At 46.0% G+C, this 21,864-nt stretch overlaps 1 protein-coding gene across 3 annotated transcripts; it reads right to left on the bottom strand.

Annotated features, from left to right (window-relative positions):
- Positions 1 to 10: 10 nt before the first annotated feature.
- NFKBIZ (NFKB inhibitor zeta) lies at positions 11 to 8,468 on the bottom strand. Of its 3 annotated transcripts, none has more exons than XM_064467767.1 (12): positions 8,141 to 8,468; positions 7,539 to 7,678; positions 6,592 to 6,628; positions 6,389 to 6,495; positions 5,499 to 6,262; positions 4,948 to 5,053; positions 4,464 to 4,610; positions 4,049 to 4,112; positions 3,226 to 3,395; positions 2,462 to 2,572; positions 2,179 to 2,346; positions 11 to 1,520 (listed from the first exon to the last, which is right to left on the bottom strand). In XM_064467767.1, exons 1-12 carry the CDS (start codon positions 8,370 to 8,372, stop codon positions 1,467 to 1,469), a joined length of 2,100 nt encoding a protein of 699 aa, XP_064323837.1. In that variant the 5' UTR covers positions 8,373 to 8,468; the 3' UTR covers positions 11 to 1,466. The 3 variants fall into 3 exon arrangements, with proteins under 3 accessions (XP_064323837.1, XP_064323846.1, XP_064323853.1); XM_064467776.1 differs by having other exon boundaries at positions 6,389 to 6,492; XM_064467783.1 differs by having other exon boundaries at positions 8,202 to 8,327.
- Positions 8,469 to 21,864: the final 13,396 nt, after the last annotated feature.

Raw genomic sequence — 21,864 nt, 5'->3', positions numbered from 1 at the left:
CAGTAACCACCAAAATTTAATTAGCATGTTTATTCAAACACAAGTTACATGAGACCCTTCAAGAAATACACTGCAGCTAGGCCTCCACATACCAGATTTTTTCACTTAGCTTGTCTACAAGACATACTTTGTCAAAACAGCACAATCAGACTAATTACAGTTATGGCAGAGAATTGAGTGTGATGCAAAAACAGCTTAGGAGCAAAAGACCAAACAGAGAACACATTACTGGATTACAGTCCAGCATGGATCATTCAGAAAGCAACAGGAGGAAGTTTTCTCCAACAGAGCAGAAGTATACAGCATCATTCGTATACATTTTGTATTATTACACATAATTATTAAAAAACAGAAATGTTAACTTCAAATATTACTTGGCTAGCCACTATACCTATAAGGTAAAACCATAAATGGACTAACTCTGCTCAGGAGGTGAAGAACACTAAGTCTCTAGAATTAACTAGAGCCCAGTTCAGCAAGCTACTTACACATGTGCTGAAGTCCTACTGACACTAGTGGGGCTTACACATATTGAAGTTTTATAATTAACATGGAGAGACTTCAGCATACATCAACAGCCAAGTACACACTAAATACTTTCACTGAATCAGGACCATATTCCTTAAAGTACAACAAAGTTATATACACTATAAAAGCCATGACCTTTCTCCCTCAATCTATTGCCCCATCAAAAGAAAAACCTCTATGGGTATGAGAAAAACTGATACAGTCCCCTGAAGAAGCATGGCTTTCCATGTTTAATTAATAACTCCAAAAGCATGCACAAATCAGTGCCAGGGACAATGTATCTTAACTGTACTTTCAGTCTTTCAAAACAAGAAAATTTACCTGATTTGCACCAGTATAGTATTAAAACTCTATATGCAGATTGCAAGTTCGGGATCAAGGAACTTGTTTCTTCAGTTAATTCTTAGAACTATACAGCTGTACAATAATGCCAGTGACTATATACAATCCCGCACAAGATACCGGAAGAAAGCTACAAAGTTGTATAAATAAATGTTCAACTTTAAAAATATTTGATTTCTCTTGCACTTAAGTGTTATTAAAAACACAACAAAAAAAACTCTGCAACGTTGACATGTTTCAGCCCTCTCTAAATAAAAAGATTCCCTGTAGAATTGTCCTTGTCCAGAAGTTATCTATATGGCTGTTAAATAAGTCAGTCTTGCCGTAGCTACAAAATCCAGGTATCCAGGCAAGTGTTCCACACACTTGGGAATGAAATATTCCCATTTGCTTAGAGGAATTTGATTGTTGGGGGTTGGTTTTTGTTATTTTTTTTAACTCTTACATAACCCACTATATGATAGTGAACAAGATACTTTTGTTTCATAGAAACAACTAACATTTGCCCACCCTGGGCAAATGGTCTATTTACAGATACATTAGGACTGCCTGACTGACAGTGAGTGTGAGTTGCTGAACTCCAAGAAACATGGAGCTTAAAACGGCGACACTCTCTGCTGAATCGCCTTCCCTTTCAGGATACGTCTTATCTGGAAAAGAGAAAAAACACAAAACATTAGTATTCATCATCCTAAAGTAAGTCATAATCTGAAAAAAGCAGCCACAGATCTAGTTCTGCATTCCTCATTTATCTGAGCCTAGGTTCTGAGTTCAGTTACACCAGAACTGATCCAATTTTACAGCATTTGAACCAATGAAAGGTGACAAAATTACTCAGTTGCTTAAGTTATTAACTTCTTAGGTCAAGATCCGCCTCTTTCATCATCTATTTGTATAGCTCCTAGGAAAAAGGGATTTTCATCATCAGTTGCTTAGGCCTAAGAACTACCATTGCTAATTATGACAAGAGAAACAAAAGCATGATCTCAGACCATACTGAGATAAACAAGAGAAGTGATATTACCTCCAGTATGTTGCAAGGTTACAAAGAAAAAACCTAGCTTGACAGGAAAAAGCTTTTGAGGTAGAAAAAATAAAACCTACGAGTGAAACCTACAATTTCAGGTCCTTGTATATTCTGCCTGATCCTGACATTAATACCAAAGATCCCTGAATAAAATGGTGTTTCTTAGTCTTTTCTTTACAAGCTGCAACCCCAAACCCAAAAGAAGCTTTTGGAAACAAATAAGGCTTTTGTGTAGATGGGGACAGATGGGAGAAGAGGAGAGGGTCGTTTGCCTTTTTTACCTGTTCTCCTACAAGGCCATCAGGAACCAGATGAACTGGCTGCTCATTCTCCAAGTTTCTGGCACTTGGATCTGCTCCCTTTCGCATTAGCAGGCGCACAGCATCCAGCTGACTCACCCGATACTGCAGGCTGGCAGCCACATGGAGTGCTGTGTTGCCATTGTAAGCCTGGAAAAGACAAAGTAACTCCATGAAGGAAAAGCAGGGGCACAAGTCTCAGAACACTCGTGGTGCCACACACGCACATCCCGGATTATATCTGCATTCTGGGAAATGATCGTACCTTTGCATTAACAAAAGAGAGACAGTTGGGCAGCTCCAAAAAGAGACGAATGAGCTCCAGGTTCGCTTCTTCTGCTGCCAAATGTAAAGCAGAGCGACCACTTTTGCAATCCTATTTAAAAAAAGGAAACTTTTAGTCTTCCCTGAATGTGCTTCACCTATCCAGGGTGAACATGCAGACAAATGAAACAGAAAGCAGAGTAACTGCAGAGTTTTGAACAAACATATTTGCACTACAGTTCACTGAAAGTCAATCTGAATATATATTTTAATATGAATATCTAATGAACAACAGACCAGATCTCATTTGGCAGTAAGCTTACATAGCCAAAATATCAAATGTTATACCAAGTAATGATCTGGCCCAGCACAAACCTGAATTGGACAGGGAAGCAGTTTTTAATTAAAATTTGCAGTTCAAGAACAAGGTATCATCAGCACTCTATTACTACGGATACCTCAGAGTGCTCCAGACATATTCTTACTTTTAAGACACAACCAGCTGCAGCCAGCATAGCACCATTCTTAGTCCAGAAAGCAGACTGTCACCTCCCTGTTTCCCCATGCTTCATTTGCACTGATAATATCTCGTTCTGAATAAATGTAACATTCTCATTACATTTGGGTAAATTAAGCTGTAGGGAAGCTTTCAAATTAGTCTACTTCCTTTGTAATAAAGCTGAGATATGGCATGGGAGAAAGGCACATGTTCTGTTTCCACATTCTGTCTGGATCTGGCACTTCAGACAAAGCTGTTGTACTTACTCTTGCTTCAACAGAGGCTCCCATTTGTATTAGAGTCTTGATGGTTTCTACCAGGCTCTTGTTTCTCAGCAGAAGCTCCTGGACCTCAGGGGAGTGAGGTGGCTGACTGTTTTGTAGTTCATGCAGCACAGCATTATGGGCCAGAACAGCACAGTGCAACGCTGTCAAACCTTAACATTTAAAAAAAAATCATCATTAAGGAACAAACAATACAGAAGTATTGATCGGCTGCTTGGTTTGAAGAATGGAAAAAGGAGCTTCTCTCCCTGTCAAGCCAGAGATAGTTCCACATTTGTAAGTGACAGTGATTGCTCTTGAATGGCTCGGGATTTGGGTTCTCCATTGCCCGAGGAGTCAAGTAACAACCTACTGGGAGCTCTCAGCCAGCAGACAAAAGAATCTATTTCTGATTTTTCCTTTTTCTTTTTTCTTTTGTACAAGATGTACTTTAGAAAGAGCTATTTGGAAAGTGGTTCAATTAAAAGAGCTCTCTGGTGTGAAAGATTCTGGCTTCTGTATCCAACAACGCATCAATGGCACTGTCACATTTTTAACAACAGCCTATTACCACATACGCTCTCTGTGCCTAACACAGCAGTCACATGTAAGAGGGAAGAGGTCCTGACAGGCACAGACTAACCATGGTTTAATCTGACAGATATGCCAACCGTAATGAAGTTACAATTGTAATTGTAAATTTCGACCTGGCAACGATATACTGCATTTTATGGCTTCTCAACCCAGGTTAACATTCACATCAGCAGCCATAAAACATTATAACATCCAGTAACTCTGTAAATTATAAACTCTTTTAACAACTCACCATCGTAGTTTGTTGCCTCAAGGTCCACATACTGATTGCTTCCCATGGCTCCCTTTTGGATTGCCTACAAAAGTGGGAACAGGTATGCATTTAGGTCTTATCCAAACCACATATTGTTTCCTCAAGCTTGTATACAGTCTTACTGCAACAAAGTTGCAATAAATAATGGCATTAAGAGGAGACTTGTTTACTGTTTTTATAGACTTAGAGGATTCCAAATGACTAAGACATTGGTGAAAACCTTAATGTGAACTCAGTCTCACTTTAAGCCATCACTGTAGAGCCCCGAGACATACTGAAAAAGCTACACGGAGAAAGATAAAGGGAGAGGGGTGTTTTCAGGGTTCCCCAAGACAGCTAATATGAAGTGTAAGCATTAACGGTCACAGCAGAGCTACGCCTGCCTGGTTCTTACCTGAAGGACCTGGGCATGTCCCTTCTCTGCACAAACATGCAGTGGCGTTCTACCCCAGCAGTCTGTGGTGTTGACTTGAGCCCCCAAGCTAACCAAGTCCTGCACAATGAGATGCTGATTGGCAGCCACAGCAACCTGGAAAGCGCTCTGCAAACATTGAGAAGAAAATTCAAACTGTTAGTCATCTAATCTCTAACAGGAAAGAGCAACTAAAACAAATAAAAAGCCTAGCTACCTGGTATTATTTAAGCGGCGATTATGAATACCAGGAAGCCAGGACAAATGAAGCAGAGCACATAGTTTTACCAGCTCAAGGTGATCAGGTGATCCCAAGAAGTATTAATAGCTCAAGGTTAATATTAGTATGCAGGCTAAATCTTAGGGTTAATATTAAATAAGCATTTCACCACATCTTCCTGAAGGTCCAGACACGCAGAAGCACTCAGGTGTGCAAAGCGGGTGCAGAGATTTTTGAGAACCTCACCTGACCATTGTGCTCTTTAATATCCAGCATGTGCAGGGCAGCCATCTTCCTTGCAAGAACATAGGAGAGAGCTCGTCGGCCCTGTGCAACCGCAATGTGAAGGAAGCTGCAGGAAAGAGGGGAACAGAGTTATACCACCATACAAAACACGGCTCAAGTCATTACAGAGATCCAGACATATGGGACTGGTGTTACGCTGCCAGCTTCAGACCTTCTCTGGGTGACTAAGACAGGAAGACTGGTACCTTCTTCCCAGGGCAATTTAAAGCATCTAAATTAGAATCTTTTTCTCCCCCATTTACTAGATAAAGGTCTAATGATAAGTACCTGAAATTAAGGTGATACTAACACCTTATCTACTCAGTGTGCTGCAACTCTGTGCATCACAGCCCATCAGCAAGACCACGCGTTTCACTTGATTAGCGAAACTGCACTTGTGACACAAACACTGCTAATGGCCTGCTTCCATTACAAACCCATGGTCCACCAAAACCCAAACAAAACATTCCCCAGCCTTCCACATCAGAAACACCGAGATATGCAGCACTCACGTATCTCCATCTGAGTCTTTTGCAAGGAACTGGTCTTGAGAGATGTTAGCCAGTTTGTTTTCCTCCTGCTCCACTTGCCATTGAAAAAACGACTTGCCCAGCTGGGTTGTGCTTCTGGCAATGCTTTGGTCAGGTAGAGAGACATTCAAAGTAGCCAAAGAGGCACTGCGCTCCAGACTACCACAGATGTTATTGGAAAGCAAGCTGAAGTTCGGAGCATGGGGGCTGACATCAGCTTGCGGGTGGGCACTGGTTAGTGGCTGGAGGGGAGCAGAGATGCCCTCTGAGCTTTCAGAGTCATTCAAAAGGGAGGAGAAGCTCTGCGATGGGCAGTACTGCAGTTCGTGGCTCTCAAAGGTATTCTGCTGGTAGCCAGGAGACTGGTCATTGGCAGCAAATGGCCTGTACTCCAGGGAGACATCCGAAGGATAGCTCTGTGACAAATCCTGGTTCTGGGACGGAGGGAACTGGTAATGCTGCGGCGGATCAAGCATATGCTGGGAGGTGTGATCTTGGAAGGCTTGGTACTTCTGGGATGGGGAGAAAGCCTGTGTTCCCGGGCTGTCCTGGTACTGCTCACCAGGCGAGCTGTGACTGGAGACAGTGTGCAACCAGCTAACCTGCACCGTGCTCAGAGAAACAGGGCTCGACTCATTCTTGATGTTTATAATGTTCTGAAGCAGATCAGAATTGCTGTCGTGCTTTGGGTCGTTTTTATGAGCCTCTTCCATGTTATCCATAGAAGTTGGTGTCTGGGGTGGTGTCTGCCAGGAAAAAAAAAACGAAAATAAAATCAAAATAAGCTCCAGAAAGTTAAGAGATATTACTGTATCTAGCAGTTTCTGATTACACAAAGCAAACAACAATAAGGCACGGAAAAAGTTACTTACCAGGAGGTGTGGGTGAACATTAGCTTGGCGTTTGAAAGAAGGTCCATCAGAAAGGAGCTCGGGAGCCTTTCTTTTGCCACTGTGACCTAGTATGCTCTTCAGCTCTGCTGAAAAGAATATGAATTTAGAATCCATTTGGAGGTTACTCTTACAATCAACTTTTACACTCTTGTGGCAGGGTACTTAAAGAAAGGATTTTTTACCTGTATATTGCTCGTAGTTCACCAATCCTCCTTGTGCCTTTTGAGAAAAAGCCAATTATTCCATTAGTATAATGTCATTTCAGGAAAAAACAATTAAAAAAACAAAAGCCAAGAAGAAAGAAGCAGAGACTTGCTTCTCTAAACACAGAATATACCTTACAATAATTCTAGTACGATTGTCTAACCCTAATTTAATTGCTTTTAATTAAGGTTAGAAAATGGAAGGACTTTTATGGAACTTAAGAAAAACAGTGGTTTTCATTTAAGGCTTTTAAGTTATTTGTTGCAATACCACAGAACTCAGTCTAGAGAAAGACACTGCTCCTTACTAAGGTCCGAGGATTTCTTTTTTTTTTAAACATAAACATGCCAGCCATTTTTATACTACTTCAATGCCGTGAACTTTTCTATGCAAAAACTTTCCCGTGACAACACTTATCCAGGAAGCTCACAAACATACGCTCAGAAAGACTATTTTTAAAAGTCTCCTTTAATCATCCTAGAATTTGGTTTGGATTTTTTAATATCTTTTAAGACAGGAGGAATCTGCCTTTATACTGCATGCGCCACGCAGAGGAACGCAATAGCATGACAAATATTTCTCCTCTGAGAAGATTCCCCAACTCTTACAATGACCTCATTCAAGTTAACAGGGAGTTTCTGTGGTTTCGTAACACAAACGTCTCTTTATCCAAACTCCACTTAGAAAATAAAGCTTAGTGAGAACACTTTTAAGTGCCTCCTTCTCGTGCAGTAAGCCTTCTCACTAAGTTCCTCCCAGCTCTGTTCTTCCATTACATATGGAAAAGGAAATAACACCTACTCCATCCACATCAGGTAAAGCAGCAAGATCATTTCTAGCATTATCGCACGCCTTTTTTTTGTTTTTAAACCCACTTCAGTAGCCACCAAAAGCGATTATGTCAGTGCTGAAAAATGCTGGTTACCTTGCCTTCCTCCGTGGCAGAGCCCGAGGACATCTGTTTGCTGCTCCTGAAGTGCAGCAGGAGCTCCTTCACGGAGTTCTTCACGCGGACCCCCTGGAAAGGTCCTCTGTGCTGCTTTCCCCCCGCCATGTGTTGTTCAACTGTTGAGACACGAAAACAAAACCCGATTTTCAGCCGCTAGACCCGTTTTCCGTTAAAAAAAAAAAAAAACAAAACAAACAAACGACAAGAAGAGTAAACCCGGCAACGCTTGCGGAGAACAGCCGAAATTCCTGGTGAGGCAGAGCACGGCCGGGCCCAGGCGACGCCCGCACTCGCAACCCCCCGCCGCCGCCCCCTCACCCGGGGAGCCCCCGCAAGGCCGGCAGTACCCCGCGCCGCCGAAGGGCTCCCGCTTTCCACCGCTTCGGGTGTTTCTAAGCCCAGAAGGGTCCGCGGCCGGCTTCGGGGCGACTCGCCCGGAGGGGACGGAGCGGGACGCGCGGCTTCGCGCCCTCCTGCCCCCCGACACCGCCGCCGCCGCCCCCCCCCACCCCCACCCCACCCCGCCCGCCCCCCCGCCGGGCGCAGGGCGCCGGGACCGCCGCCGGGGCACGCCGTACCTTGCAGCGCGGGGCGGGCGCCGCCCCGGGGGTCCCTCCGGCCGCCGCCGCGGCTGCTCACCGAGAGGTCCGAGTCGGATCCCGGCGAGCCCGGGGCGGAGTGGGCCGGCGAGCAGCTGCCCTCGCTGGAGTGGGGCGAAGCCCCGTAGAAATAGGCGAGGTTGATGGGGCTGCTGAGCGCGCCGCCGTCGCCGCCATCGGGCGCCGCGTCCCGGCTGCTCTCCACGATCATGGCGGTGCCGCGGGGCGGCGGCGGCGGCGGGCGGCGGCGGAGGGCGGTGGGCGACGGAGCGGGCGCGGGCACAGCCAGAGCTGGGCGAGCGGCGGCGACGACGAGTGGGGCCGGGGGCGCTGGCGGCGCCCGTTATAACGGCTCCGCCCCCCGCGGGGGCGGGGCCGGGGCGGGGCCGCGCTTCCCGTAAGGGCGGTGGCAGGTGGCCGCGCCCGGGGCGGGGAGAGAGGCGGGGCTTGGAGACGCCCCGCCCCCGGGAGGGCGGCATCGCCCCGCTCCCCCAGCCCGGGCATGGGTGCTACTTCGCACCCTGTCCTCCAAGTTTAACACCTGGAGGACCCCTGCACCTTTTGCAGCCCCCCCCCACGTTTCCACCCTTTTGTGGAGCTGCAGAGATGGAGCCCGGGCGCGTCGCCCTCGGCCTCCCGCCGGTGCCGCTGCGGGCTCGCCCCGCTCGCCCCAGGGGCGGCGGCAGGGGGGCGTTCGCCCTGCTCCTGCCCGGCCTCGGCCCCCGGGACACGGGCTTGGGAATATGGGGATTTTTTGTTGGCCGGGTGCATCAAGTGGGCTGCATCCCGAGATAAGGGGAACGTGAGCAGCTGCTCACAACAGCGGTGACTCATCTCTTTTCCTCTGTTATCGGAGAATGTAGTAGGCAGGGGGCAGGCACAGAAGTTATTTTGGTTTTAGGTTGCACCATACTGTGGTGGCAAAGCCTCTCGGTTGAGGCCGGCACAGAGAAGCGCGTAAGTAATACAATGCCGAAACGAAAAGTGGGCGAAACTGTGTGCCTGCAATTACTGTTAACAACCCTCCTGAGTTATTACCAATATCCACAAGCGAAACTTCTCAGATTTCCACTTTTTAAACAAATGCTTCTGCTTTTTCTCGTTTCCACTGAGGTCACCATCTTCTAAAATACAAGCGTGCATTTATGTGCAAGGTTGCGATTACGAAGTTTTTAGCTCTGCAGCTGCCTCAAAAAATATGTAGTAAACCAACACAGTATTTCTAAAGTATGTTATGCAATTGGAGGTCTATAATTTAGATTATTACACATATTTTAACTGTATTAAAAAACATGGGGCAGGTGCAACATGAAATTAAATTAATCAGCCCATGAGGAGGCAGGAGGGAATTACTTTATATTATACAAATATTTCTTCCACTGCCAGGTAAAGGAAAGCATTCACTGGGAATAGAAACTAGGCAGTTTTCTATTCCAAAGGCTGTTGGTTTATGTCATAGATTGAATTTATGCTGTCACAGTAAAATTTGGAAATGTAACCCATAGAATGAAACCAGACATCAAGTAGAACCCAAAATAGCATCGTCTAATAAAGGTCAAAATTCACTTGCTCCCTAATCAGCAGCTATCTCCCAAGCGTTGTGTTCTCACTGATTTCAGCAAACATCTTTATGCAAGTCAGGATTTGTGAAATCAGGCCGTATGTTTTAAACACGCAAGGAGATGGTTCTCTGTTGTTCCTCAAGCCTTAGATCTCAGTCACGACACCTTAGCGGCAGGTAGACATTTTAAGTGTTTCCCTGTTGAAAAGCGCTTGCTGCTTAGCAATCCTTTAGCCCCCAAACGCTCTTTGTGCACTCAGTGGCTGATGGGAGGACCCCAACCCAGCTTTCCAAAAGCAGATCTGACTGATCAACCTTTGCATTTGCATCCCTGCCAGGTAGCCAGGAAAGCAAGTCATTTTAATCTAGCCAGGAGGGTCTCCAACTGTGGCAGCAAATGGATCTTGTCCTTCAACGTGCAAATGGTAACAAGAATCTGAGAAGTCTATAATCCAGAAAATCAGATTTGTCACCATACATTTGCCTGTAATTCCCTTAAAAATGTCAAGATGAAAAGTAGATTTCAAACCAAAAGTGGATTTCTTTCACTGTAGTCCTACTGGGTCAGGGAAGGTCCCTAAACCACATGCAGGCAGGGACAGACAGCACCTTTGTCCTTGCTATTCAGTAATTGTTTGGGAATGGATTTAATTGAGGATTACCCACTGTGTATAAATGAAAACTATTCTATAAAACAATTTAATGAGGTTTTTGTCTTGAAGAAAGCATGGAATTTCTTTTTGTCTTCTACTCCAAAGCTCTTGCTCTACCGAAGACTGAATTGCTGACTTGCTGTCATCTTACCAAGCAAAATCCACTTCGGGCAACACTCTGATACCTCCACTCATACTTGTTTCATCAGGAACATCTTATTTATCAGGTCTTTTGGCATAAATCTACTCCCAGTCAAAGCAGATTAAGACAAGTCTAATTCCACCGAGCTCTGTAACAAAAGGCTCTTTCAAAAAATACACACACCCATCGGTTGCACAAGATGAGCCGGCTCCCAGCAGGCTTGTACTCTCAAAGTGCTTCCACGCAAGTTACTGTTAAATTATTGCTACATCTGCAAATTATAATTATTAATGGTGCAGACCTTGAGCATCTGTTTTTTGGCCCAAACACTATGTAACATCTGTGGCCATCCAAACCCCATGAGGCATCTTCAGCCTAAGAAAGTTCCTCCTGGGCAGGGGGGTGAGCAAAAGTGCTTGTCACCTCTTCTCCCGACAGGAAACCCTGCGCAGCCAGTACAGACAGCAGCTAACTGGGGAAAAGGGGGGTCAGCTGGGAAGGCATCACAGGGCTGCGGTGTCCAGGTGGTTTCATCTTGCTTTGGCCGGGCTGTAACGCAGCACAACCCATCAACCTCCAGAGCTGGAGAAGGCTGTGAGGCAAGCATGGAGGAGGATGCCTCAGCTCCCCGAGCGCTGCCCCCAGGTTTTTATTGCACCGCCTCCATTTACTGGGATGTATCAATAATGCCAACTAGCGGCCAGTATTAGCAACATTTGTCCTGAAACCTTTCTTACATACATCAGGAAATAGCGAGATGTGCTTATCTTGGTATCTCAGACCACTACAAAAATAAGAAACGAAATGCATTTGTTTCTGAAAACTCTGCTCCTTCCCTCTCTTCAGAACGCAGCCTGGACAAGTGTTGTGGAGTCAAAACTGATCAGCCTTGGTTTAGGATATACCGATATACTTGATCACTGAAACAGCTTTGATTACCTTTTCCGAGGGTGCGAGTTGTGCACACCTGTGAACTACTTTGAAGGGATCTGAAAATTCAGTTAAGAACAAAAGAAAATCCTGTTGTCTCAAAGCTTGCACTCGCTGGGTAGAGGTCTCATTGCAAAAGTCAGAGTGGTTGAAAGCCAACACCTTAGACCTTCACCACCAACTGAACTTCTAGGCTAATCACAGCCATGTATCTCCCTCTTGGTACCCTAATCAGAACCAGCAGAGAGAAAAGATGCACTGGACCTGCTGTGCTGGGCTTCCCTCAGTAACTCTCTCTTTGTTACACAGAAACAACTGAGCCACTACCCTAAGTCAAAGCAAAATCAAGAAGCCTGCTCAGTGCTTGGGGGTTTTTCTGTTAAAATAGACTTCTACATTTCAACACCCTTTTAAATTGTAGCCATGAGATTTTCTTTCATATCTGGGCCCTCGTACTGATAGCAGCATTTCAGTAACGACAGCAGAAAGTCAGACTTAGCAAGAAATTTTACTGCCCAGCTTTCAGCCCTCTCTGGTTTATCCTTTCTGACACAAGCTTTGCAGTCTGAGCTGCAATACTGCGAGGCGGGGGACTTCTGGGCTGATGTGTGTAGTGGCAGCAAGGCAGCTGAAAGGAAACCTCCAGCAGAACCGCCTGTGATCAGCCCAGCAAAGCCCATGCACAGCATAAGGGAGCAGGGGGCTACCAGGCAGATGGGTTGAGGACTCTCAGCTCAGAAAAATCTGGGCTGCAAAGTTCAGGCAGAGATTTGCATGTGCTTGCGAAGACATCCTCCCAACACCCTATTCCATCCCCTATAGCTTTGTACGTAAGTGATTGCTGCCAAGCTAACCCCTGATGTATCTAGTACCTACCTCTATATGGTCAAATGATGTGGCCCCACAGTTTACCCTCATGTCCTGGTCCCAGGATTGGTAACAGTGCTCTCTTAAGTGAGCTCAATTCTGGGATCTCTGGTAAGAGAGACTATCTCCTTTGGGTGAAGGCTAGGTATGGTTTGCTCCAGGGCAGCTCCCTAGAGACAGCATGAGCAAGACTCCACCAGTTGTCTCCCTCTGTGTTAGCTTACTCTCCAAAAAGGCATCCTACCTCCTCTTCCCCCTCAGGAAATCCCTTGAAGCTGTAACTCCAAGTAACACATATAACAGTTGGAAAGAAAAAAGCCCAAAAGAACAGAAGATGCGTCCTGGGGAGGCTACGTGGGGCTAAGAAGAGGCTGAGGCGGAGAAAGGGTTATTACAGTATATGGATGTGGCCAGTTGGCTGTAAGGAAAGGGCTAGCCTTTACAGCATCAGCATGCCCGCACTTCTCAGTCGCTGGGGAGTGTACTGGAGTGAACGCTATAGGGGATGTAGGCTTTAAATAAATAAATACATAAAGAAATCAAGCCCAGAAAGTGAAGCTTTGCCTTGACTGTAAAGCAGCACGTAGCCACTCTGCCGACCACGCAGTCCCTCCTAAATGAGACCAAGGAACATGCCAGCTCTCAGACCAGCTCACAGTTCAGCAGGTATGGGAGCAGAATAAACACCTCTCTTCGGTCCGTCCCCCAAGCAGCAGTGCAGGACAAGGGTCAGCCTCTAGGTAAATTGGCAGAGCACAAACTACTAGTAGCAAGAAATTGGTTTTGCAACACAGCTCTGGAGCAGTATAACCTTTCTGGTATTTCTTAAATTGGAAATAAAAATGGTCATTTACAATCCAGTTGCTTAATGCAAGTGAATATTTGCTGTATGGAAGTCAAATGTCCCTTATTCTCCAGCAGGTGTAATTAGCCTCCTGCTGCACGCTGTGAGTCGAGGTGTGTGAACGCCACCGCCACACCTCTGTACCCTAGCAGTGTTTCCACACAGAACACAAACCCCAGGCCACCCAGCACAATGCTTGGTTTGCTTTTAGAATAACATCGAGAAAACCAGAGGTAAAAGCTGAGTAACTCTTCAACTCCTAGAGACAGATCAGGATCAATACCTGTGTTTGCTTTAACAGTTTAGGAGAACACACGTCAGCAGGTTGGAAATGGGCCACGACACAGTTTTTCTCTAAAAGCCAGCACAGAGGAGTCAGTGTTTCTTCTCTCTTTGCTATACTTGTATTGCTACATTTTTCCTGGACGTTGGTCTCCAAGACTGACATTCTGGGATTAGCCTGAACTTCAAAAGGGGGCATGTATAATTCTTCATATTAAAGGAAAACTCAGACTATTTATTTAACATATGTCTTTTGGATCTTGCTCCTTTGATCCAAAGAATGCCCTCGATTCTGCTTTTTTCTCCCAGGCTGTTTGATATTTAAAGGGGGGGAAAAAAAAAACAAAAAGTGGGGTTGCTCTTAAGTAGATCCTTTCACACTGTGTATACAAAGCAGCTGAAATCAGTACAGGGGGAAAGAAACCCCAAACCCAGCAAGTGTTACAAAGCTGGCTAAGTGGATCTGATTTCTGCACAAGTAAACAGTTTCCCTGTTACCTACACCTTGTGTTGTGGACATTCCTCCCAACGTACTCACTGCCCCGGTTAGTCATGTTTTCTTGTAAGCTTAAGTATCTCATAAGTTCATTAGCACCTTGCAGTAGGAACACATGGCTAAGAAATACACATACCACTGATGTCACAGTGTGTAAACAAGGAGCAGAAGGCTGTTTCCCCATAGCAAAGGGCAACATCATATGTCACCTGTAAAGGATGCTGTGTGTACATAGAAGAGGTACATAATGCGATTTCTTGCCTCAAAATATTTTCCTTGTTACAATACTCTGGTTTAGAAAGGGAGTTAGCGCAGTTTCTCCGTGCTGTTACGGAGCCTAACAGGTCTGAAGGGCTAAGCATCAGTTTTTCTTGTGACTCATGCTGAAGACCTTTTTCCTCCTAACCCAGGTGACCAACCTGGGCCAAAACCTGTCATTCTGAGCCCACGTTAATTTTATTTTCTGCAGTCAGATGCAGAAGCCTGTGCTGTAAGCACAGCAGGTGAGTTAGGCTCTGGTGGATTTCAATTTCAGTGTTCCCACCTTCCACAAACAAGGACTGCTTCAAGAACCTGTGAAATGAAACCACTTTCTAGCAGGGACTAGACGGCTGTCCCAGTGCAGCATTACCACTCAGCATTTTAGTACAGGAACGGGAAGAAAAACTGCTTTCTCTCAGTGAGATTTTAACCCAGAAAAATACAATTTTTCAAGCAGTGATCTATCCAGGACCCTACTTTCCTAGTCTCTCAATTAATGTGTAGTAATGGGTAAACTAGCTAAGGTTAAGGTTGCCATACATCCAGGCTTCACAAATGTGTGTTTTCTCCTCAAAAACGTTGTCTAGACAGATTTTGAAAATGTAGCCACTTCTTGGATGAGGCAAACCAGTCACATCTACTGGACAGCAGATCTAACTGGGTTGACTAGTCCAGAAATCCCAGGCACAGTGTCAGCACGCATGCAGATCACCTGTGCTGTGGTTGCATTGCAGAATCAACACCTGCAGGAAGCCTCAGCACTGATTTGCACAATCCTGAATAGCCTATGACCATACCATCAGCTCAAGGGTGCAGATCAGCGTGCAGGAAAGCCCAGGCAGAAACAAGACAACCACAGAAAAAGACACTTGTACCATGTTAATGCTGCAAAGATCATTGAAGGGAATGCCCTCGTCTTATGTCTTGATCTTATTTCACATTTTCCGGTTTGTAGAGTCTAAATGCCTTCAGTTCAGACTTCCATTCACTAGAGAAATCCCAGGTTTCAAAACACATGGCTGGCTGACCTTGGGAAAGTCCTGAAACTCAGCTGTACAGCTGCCCTCCATTAGTCAGACAAAAAGTCAATAAACAGGAAATTTTCTCATTTAAAAAAGCACCTAAGCCAAGGCAGCCAAATCAAATTTTATTATGGGAGGGAAAATGTTAGGTTGCTTCCAAGCAGCGGTACAAAAACCTTCCTGGTGCTAGGGATGAATTGCATATACTAGGGCAGGTTTTATCTTCAGTTAAATGTGTGCTGGGACAACATTGCTCCATCTATGGGTCAGAATTTGTTGCCACATAAGTCTCAACCACAGATGTCCCACATCTGCATAAAGGATATTAATATAATGGAAAGGACACTAACACCATGCTCCTTCTTGCTTCTACAGACTTAACAGCTAGTTGCTGCACATTTAGATAGAAATTCATGACAGCAATGACAAATTTACAGTAATACTTAAATCGTGCACGAGTTAGCATAAAACATCAAGAAACTTGGAAATAAACTCTTTGATTTGGTGGGGCATAGTGCAAAGCTCTGTTCCCAGGCGTTGGCTCCCTCCTCCTGTTCTTAGCTGGGAAAAGACACTGGCTGAAGGCAGACGCATCCTGTCTGACAGGATGCTGCTCCGCACAGAAGCTAGCCCATGGATGTTTAAGTTTCCTTTTAATTTCCTGCCAATTTCTTAAGAAGAAAGCAAGAGTAAAGGCAGCTGTTTCTGGCTTGCATGTTTTGTCTCAGGAGCTTGTCACTGGGAACATGAAAAGTCACACAGGGGTTTCTCAGCAGCACCATCAGGACTGTGTTTTGCTGCCCCTGAAAGCCTGGGGCTAGAAACAAAGCCAGGTCAGGCTGTCCGGGCTGTGGCAGGAGGCAGAGCCGAAAGGAGGGATGGGGCTGTGCCTGCCACCCCACTGCTCAGGGCAAGCCCAGGGGTGGGAAGGGAAGCTTCCCAGCACCCAGGAGAGCTCCTGGAAGCGTGTTTCCAACAGCTGGTTGATGATGATGATACCCTAACTGCTGCCTCCAGGGCGGCAGCAGGGATCTGGTGTAGGCAGGGCAGGGTGCAGGGCTGAGGCTGCTCAGCTGCCCCAGGCAGCCCAGGGCTCAGCTGGTGCCTGGCCCCCCCAGCACCCAGAGGCAGAGGGCATTTCCTCCACACACACACCCTCCTCCTATCCACTGCCATTACACACAATGGGAAACACGTGGCTTGCTGTAAATAAAGTCAATAAAAGGTCCTACTAGCCAAGAGGAGTCACTTGCCCCAGGAACCGAGCTGATACCGGAGTTTTGTTTGGAGCAGAAATCTGGCTTTCTTCCCAATGTCCCTAGGTGACATTTGTCCCTGACCAGTGGTCACCCAGTCTGGCTGAGGGACAGCACACGGTATCACCCTTTCTCTGCCGGCTATGTGCCTCCAGGCAAGCCACAATGTCCCAGCTGAAAATACTTGGCTTTCATCTAAAGTACTTGCAAGCCACCCATCCGCAGCCATACGCTAGTCTCCAACGATACCATGGCACAAACACTCCCCCAGATTTTGGGGGTCTAAAATCCAGACCGCATTTCCTCCTCTGCAAGCAGCTTAGCGGTAAGCTGTCTTCCCTGGCTGCCAGATACAGGCACTGGTAATAAACCGGGGTGCTGCATAATTGACCTCATGTGGGAAGCCAGAGAAACCCTCACCAGGCAATGAAAAGAAGTTTATGGTTTGGTTTAATAAACCCCTTAGCATAACAATTTTTAAAGTGAAGTTTATGTTCATTGAAGTTACTCTTTTTCTTTCCCACAGATTTTCTGCTACATTACAAGAAAATAGGTGCAGATCCCAATTTTTATATATGTTTCCCTGTGTTGTCTCACACTACACCACAACAGTTTACTCCTGTCCCACTGAAGCTGGCAGGCTTGTATGCTGATGATGCTCTGCTATTCCAAAATTACTGATGAGCTGCCAGGAAAGAAACTGTCATCAAGATTATACAAAACACCTGCTTCCACTAACAAAGCTTCTTCCATTCAGTGCTCTCAGAGCCTAGTTTCCCATCCATCCATCCATCCTAACCCTGCAAAGCTACTACATCCTCCCCTGAAAAAAGGAGATTGTTTCAGAGAGAATTGCCCAAAACAGCTAAGTTATTTAGGGGTATATTGCCCCTAGATCCACTGTGGGCTTTCAAAAATCCAGCCATTCATTGTGGTTTCTTCACACTCGGTTATTACCCGTTAATTTCCTAAAAGCCAGCCTTTCTTCCAACCCGACCCCAAAACACACAGAGACAATTATGGCACAAGCCACTTGCAAGGCTATTAGAAGTAAAAAAAAATAATGAGAAGACAATATTGTTCCAATCAACTACAGGTTTTAAGTAATAAAGCAAATAAAATTATAATAGTGTACCTTCATGCTGGAGGAGTGAAGTTAGAATTAGCTCTACGGAAAACAAGCCCGTTCTTTGCACCCCACTGGCAACTGATCGTTCCTTATGGCCACGTCTGTGTGAATGATTGAAAAGTTCCTCTGAGGTTTAACGGTATGAAACAGAGAAGCAACAGCGAGGAAACTTTTTTTTTCCCCTCCCTCACAAAAGTCCTGCTTACTCTGGCTTTCTGGTCACAGAGGAAAGTTATATTAAAAAAAAAAAAAAAAAGACACCCTAAACAACCCACCCCACCCCCCAAGTTTATTATAGGTCCAGGCTGAGTACCCACAGGGCTCTTTTTATTGCAGAGGATCACGCACAGCTTATCTTTCAGCCCTGGTTAACTGGGGTGGGGAGGGGGGATGTTATGACATGTGAGAGGAAGCGGCAGGGTGGAGGAGGAGGGTGGTGTGAGAGTGGCTGCATGGACTTTTTCTGCGCGGTGGAATTTCCCAGGCCGGGTAAGCCCTGGTGGGGACATTCCCCTGCCAAACTGGCTAGCAGGAAACCCCAGGCTGGCGTAACGCTGCCAAAAAAGGGTCTAGAAGACACTGATGCGAGATTCACAGTGAGAACAATGAAAAGGGGCTGTACAACATTGGGGCGAAGACAAACCTGCAGCATACAACTCAGCGGGGTTTCTTTCCTGACAGGGTCAGGCTCTCCTCCTCGCCCAGCTCCTGCCTGCAGTGCTGTCTGTATGGCCACAAGCAGTCACGCTGTGTCTCATAGCTCTTTTCTGCCTTGGCACTACAGGGTAACCTGGACAAGCTGGTGCCTGCGTAGCAGTCATGTAGGAAGCGAGAGAGATGCAGTGTGCCACAGATTAAAAAAAAAAACCCACAACTCCAGCCTTTGGGAAGTGGAGCATGGTAAACACTTCTCCTTGGCAACTGCCTGGATTTCAGTGGGATTTTGCCTTCAGAAAGGTCAGGATTAATTTCACGGAGGATAGTATCGGCGTGAAAGCTCCATACAGCCAAAAGGCTGATTAAAATGGGGGGGAGTGGGGAGCTATAATAAAAAAGGGGGAAGGAAAAATGTACTCCCCTTTGTCATAGGTGTATCAGATCTAAAATAGTCACCTGCTCCAGTAGATACGATAACCTTCAGCTCAGAAGTTTCCAGGATTTTCCTGAAAGGTGAGCAGATCCATCTGAATCATACTCCCTTTTCTTCTGCTTTCAGCAGTGGCACGGGCCAGGATTCAGCATGTTTATCCAACATGGTCAGCAAGGACAGGACGCGCAACTCTTCTCAGAGCAAAGACCCCCTGCTTCAGTGCCTTGCGTTACCCCTTGCCCAGCACAGTTAATGCGGCAGCTGGCACCAATAAGGCAAAGAGCACTGAACCACTTATACCCCTGGTTGTTGCATCCCCAGTGCCTCCTGTACTGGAACATAGATGTTAAAAACAGACGAACACAAACCCATCAAGACTTCACTGCCACCCTCGCCCTGCCTCGGCAAGCTGCAAGAGGGAGGTAGGAGAGAACACCTCCTTCCCAAAGGTGATCATTTTGAAACCTTCCCCCTGCAGGCAGGAAACACTGCGTGGGCTCCATCTTCCTGTTCGTAGATGTATTATATCACTGGAACACGTTCAACTGATAATCTTGATGGGCTCAATACTTTTCTTTGAAACAAGGGTGGTTTGTTCCAGCCGAGGCTGCTATTGATTGCTTGCTCATCAAAGGCCTGCAGGGCCCTCAGTCTTGTCTAACGTATGGCAGGGCAGTGCCCCAGCCAAACCCTTGCCCTGCTCTCTCCCGCAGCAACTGTGGAGCACAGCGTGCCAACTGTCAGGGTCCTGAGAGGCCTCTGGGTGCCTTCACAAGGTACCAAGATCTCTCTTTGCAAAGAGGGGAGGCTGCATCCCCAAGAGGGGCAGGGATGGCCCAACATCAGGGGCGGTGGCAGCAGCACCTGGAGCACCACTTTGCTTACCCAGCTTCTCCACCCCTTTCTCCCCAGGTGTCACTGCCTCTTGAATTAGGGCAGCTCAGGTGCTCTGCCTCCTAAAGCCATGGGGGCACTTGTGTATCAGCTGTAAATGCACCAGAGGTCAGTCCCCCTCCTGGGCACCACTCACCTGTGCAAACAGGCAACCCCTGCCACAAAGAAAAGGAAAATCCAAATAGGACAAGAAAGAAACTGAGGCACATAACGGCAGGGTAATGCCGCCACAGCCAAACAGCTCATGTGTGGCAGGGCAGGATAAACGTCATGACTTCAGCCAGAAATCAAAATGTCTACTTGTAGCAATATTTGTTGCATAGAAAAACGGGGACAACAGGACATCAGGAAGAGATTTGTTGACATAGAGAACCTATGTTTCAAACAGTGGATATGAAATTGTTGGGATTGGAAGACACACATATACTGGGCACATTTTACATCAATGTAAAATAATTTTAATATCTGCTTGTTACTGGAGCTCTTAGGTTTTTTCATTGGATTTTTAAGACAGTAGCTTTTTTTCTGTATTTTTTTCCTATTTTTATTTACCAAAACAAATGCAAAAATGAGACACAGCAGAAGCAAATAACAATAATAGACATACACAGGGCAAAAATGATAAAGGTGGAGCAGAAAGAGAAGAAACCATTAGAAGGAAGAAACAGCTAAAGACAGAACTAGTTGCCTTGCCAGCAGCAAGTGACAATTCCCTGAGAGAAGCTGATTCAGCCAGAGAAAGAGGACAGGCGGGTCCAGAAAGCGTGACTCACCCAGCCCAGGGAAAACCAGAGGGTAAGGAGGAGTGGAAAGAACTGAGCACAGAATGGCGAAGGGAAAAAAAAAAACCCTGTGAATTTGTTGTGGTTCTTTCACTGCAGGTACTTTTGCCCTGCCTCTCACCTGCTGAGCTCCAACGGGCACGCCCCACCTGGAAGCTCTTTTTTGAAATCCTTCAGATCAGGCTGCCAGAGCCATAGGGCTTGTCATGTAAGTAGTCCTGATCATTGCAAACAACCTATGGTGGAGATTTAGGGTGAAAAGGGAGAGCCCTGTATCAAAAAAATTAACAGGTTTGTACAAAGGGCCCAAGCATGAGGGCACTGGGTGAAAAGAACTTGTCTTTTTTTCAGAGCTAGCTGGCAAAGGGACAGAATAGCAAGTGGAGAGCAGGACAAATGTCTAATGGATGGCTGCACCAGGGAACACTGATGGCCACAGCTTGGACTTGTTGTCAGACCCCACAGTCTGCTAAATTTTCCATACTGCAGGAAGAAGTGACTTGAGATGGACTGTTCTATCCCAGTAAAGTTTAGTCGTCTGGATACTTTTGTGACTTAGGGGAAAAAAAAAACAACAAACAAACAAAAAACAGATTTAAGAGATTATTTAGGGAAAAAAAATCAACTTCTGAAGGACAGTCGTAAGCCAATCTAAGAGTTATCAACGTCTATATCATCAACTGAATTTCATTCTAAAATGAACTCTAGGTAACAGAGCTTCATCCAGTAATGTTCGTGCCATTTATTTTGAAAATACAACTACCCAGGAGTTAGAAAACAAACCATCACCAAGACTATTACATTGTGGCTTATGTTTTTCATTTGAGAGTCCTCCCAGGCTCTTTTTCCATGCCTCAAGGCCCTCTTCTGGCCATGTTCATTAAGGATACACTGATCTGTTAAGCCCACGCCAGCTGACACAGTCAGGATGTAGGGGAGGGAACGTTGTACTTTCACTTGGTTTTAGTTGAGGTGCTCACTCTGCAACTGGGTCTCATACAAAGTAACTCCCCTGCTCTTAATTCTCTCACATCCTCCTACAAAATCCCTCTATCCCATTCAAGGCAGAGAAGCTCCTGTGCAATTCACCGTGACAGAGCAGACCTGCTTATTTCACTCCAAAAAAGGGTATGGAATACACCCACGAAGGGCTAGTTAACACCAACCACCAGTCCTGTACTATAAGACAGCTAATGTTAGAAGTTACGTAATACCTTGCCAATGGGGGATGCGGCGCTACACCATGGGATGAGCACAAGAAGCCCCATTTCAACCAGATAAGAAACCATGTGGTCTCTGCCAGCCCCCGCAAGCCTCCTGTCCCTCTGTCTGGCAGCGTGAGGTGCAAGGCCTTTCCCTGCCAAGCACCTGTGCCCTCTCTGAGTCACCACAGGCTCTGAAGAGCACACGACACAGGATGAAAGCCTGCCTGTGCACTGCTCCTTATTCTGGTTATAAAAGCTTTGAGTTTGGGTTTTTTTGTTTGGTTGGTTT

The sequence above is a fragment of the Phalacrocorax carbo genome, chromosome 1 (assembly GCF_963921805.1).
Source record: "Phalacrocorax carbo chromosome 1, bPhaCar2.1, whole genome shotgun sequence".
NCBI lineage: Eukaryota > Metazoa > Chordata > Aves > Suliformes > Phalacrocoracidae > Phalacrocorax > Phalacrocorax carbo.
Note: the sequence above shows the minus strand (reverse complement) of the source record. Positions and strands in the feature narration are given on the sequence as shown.

Bases quoted from the DNA above. Each gene is read 5' to 3' on its own strand.
- NFKBIZ (XM_064467767.1), bottom strand. From the start codon at position 8,372: ATGATCGTGGAGAGCAGCCGGGACGCGGCGCCCGATGGCGGCGACGGC. The intron at 6,496-6,591 runs GTAAAAAATCCT...TATTCTTTTCAG, and splicing joins GAACTACGAGCAATATACAG to CAGAGCTGAAGAGCATACTA. The intron at 5,054-5,498 runs GTGAGTGCTGCA...TCTTTCCTGCAG, and splicing joins AAAGACTCAGATGGAGATAC to CTTCCTTCACATTGCGGTTG.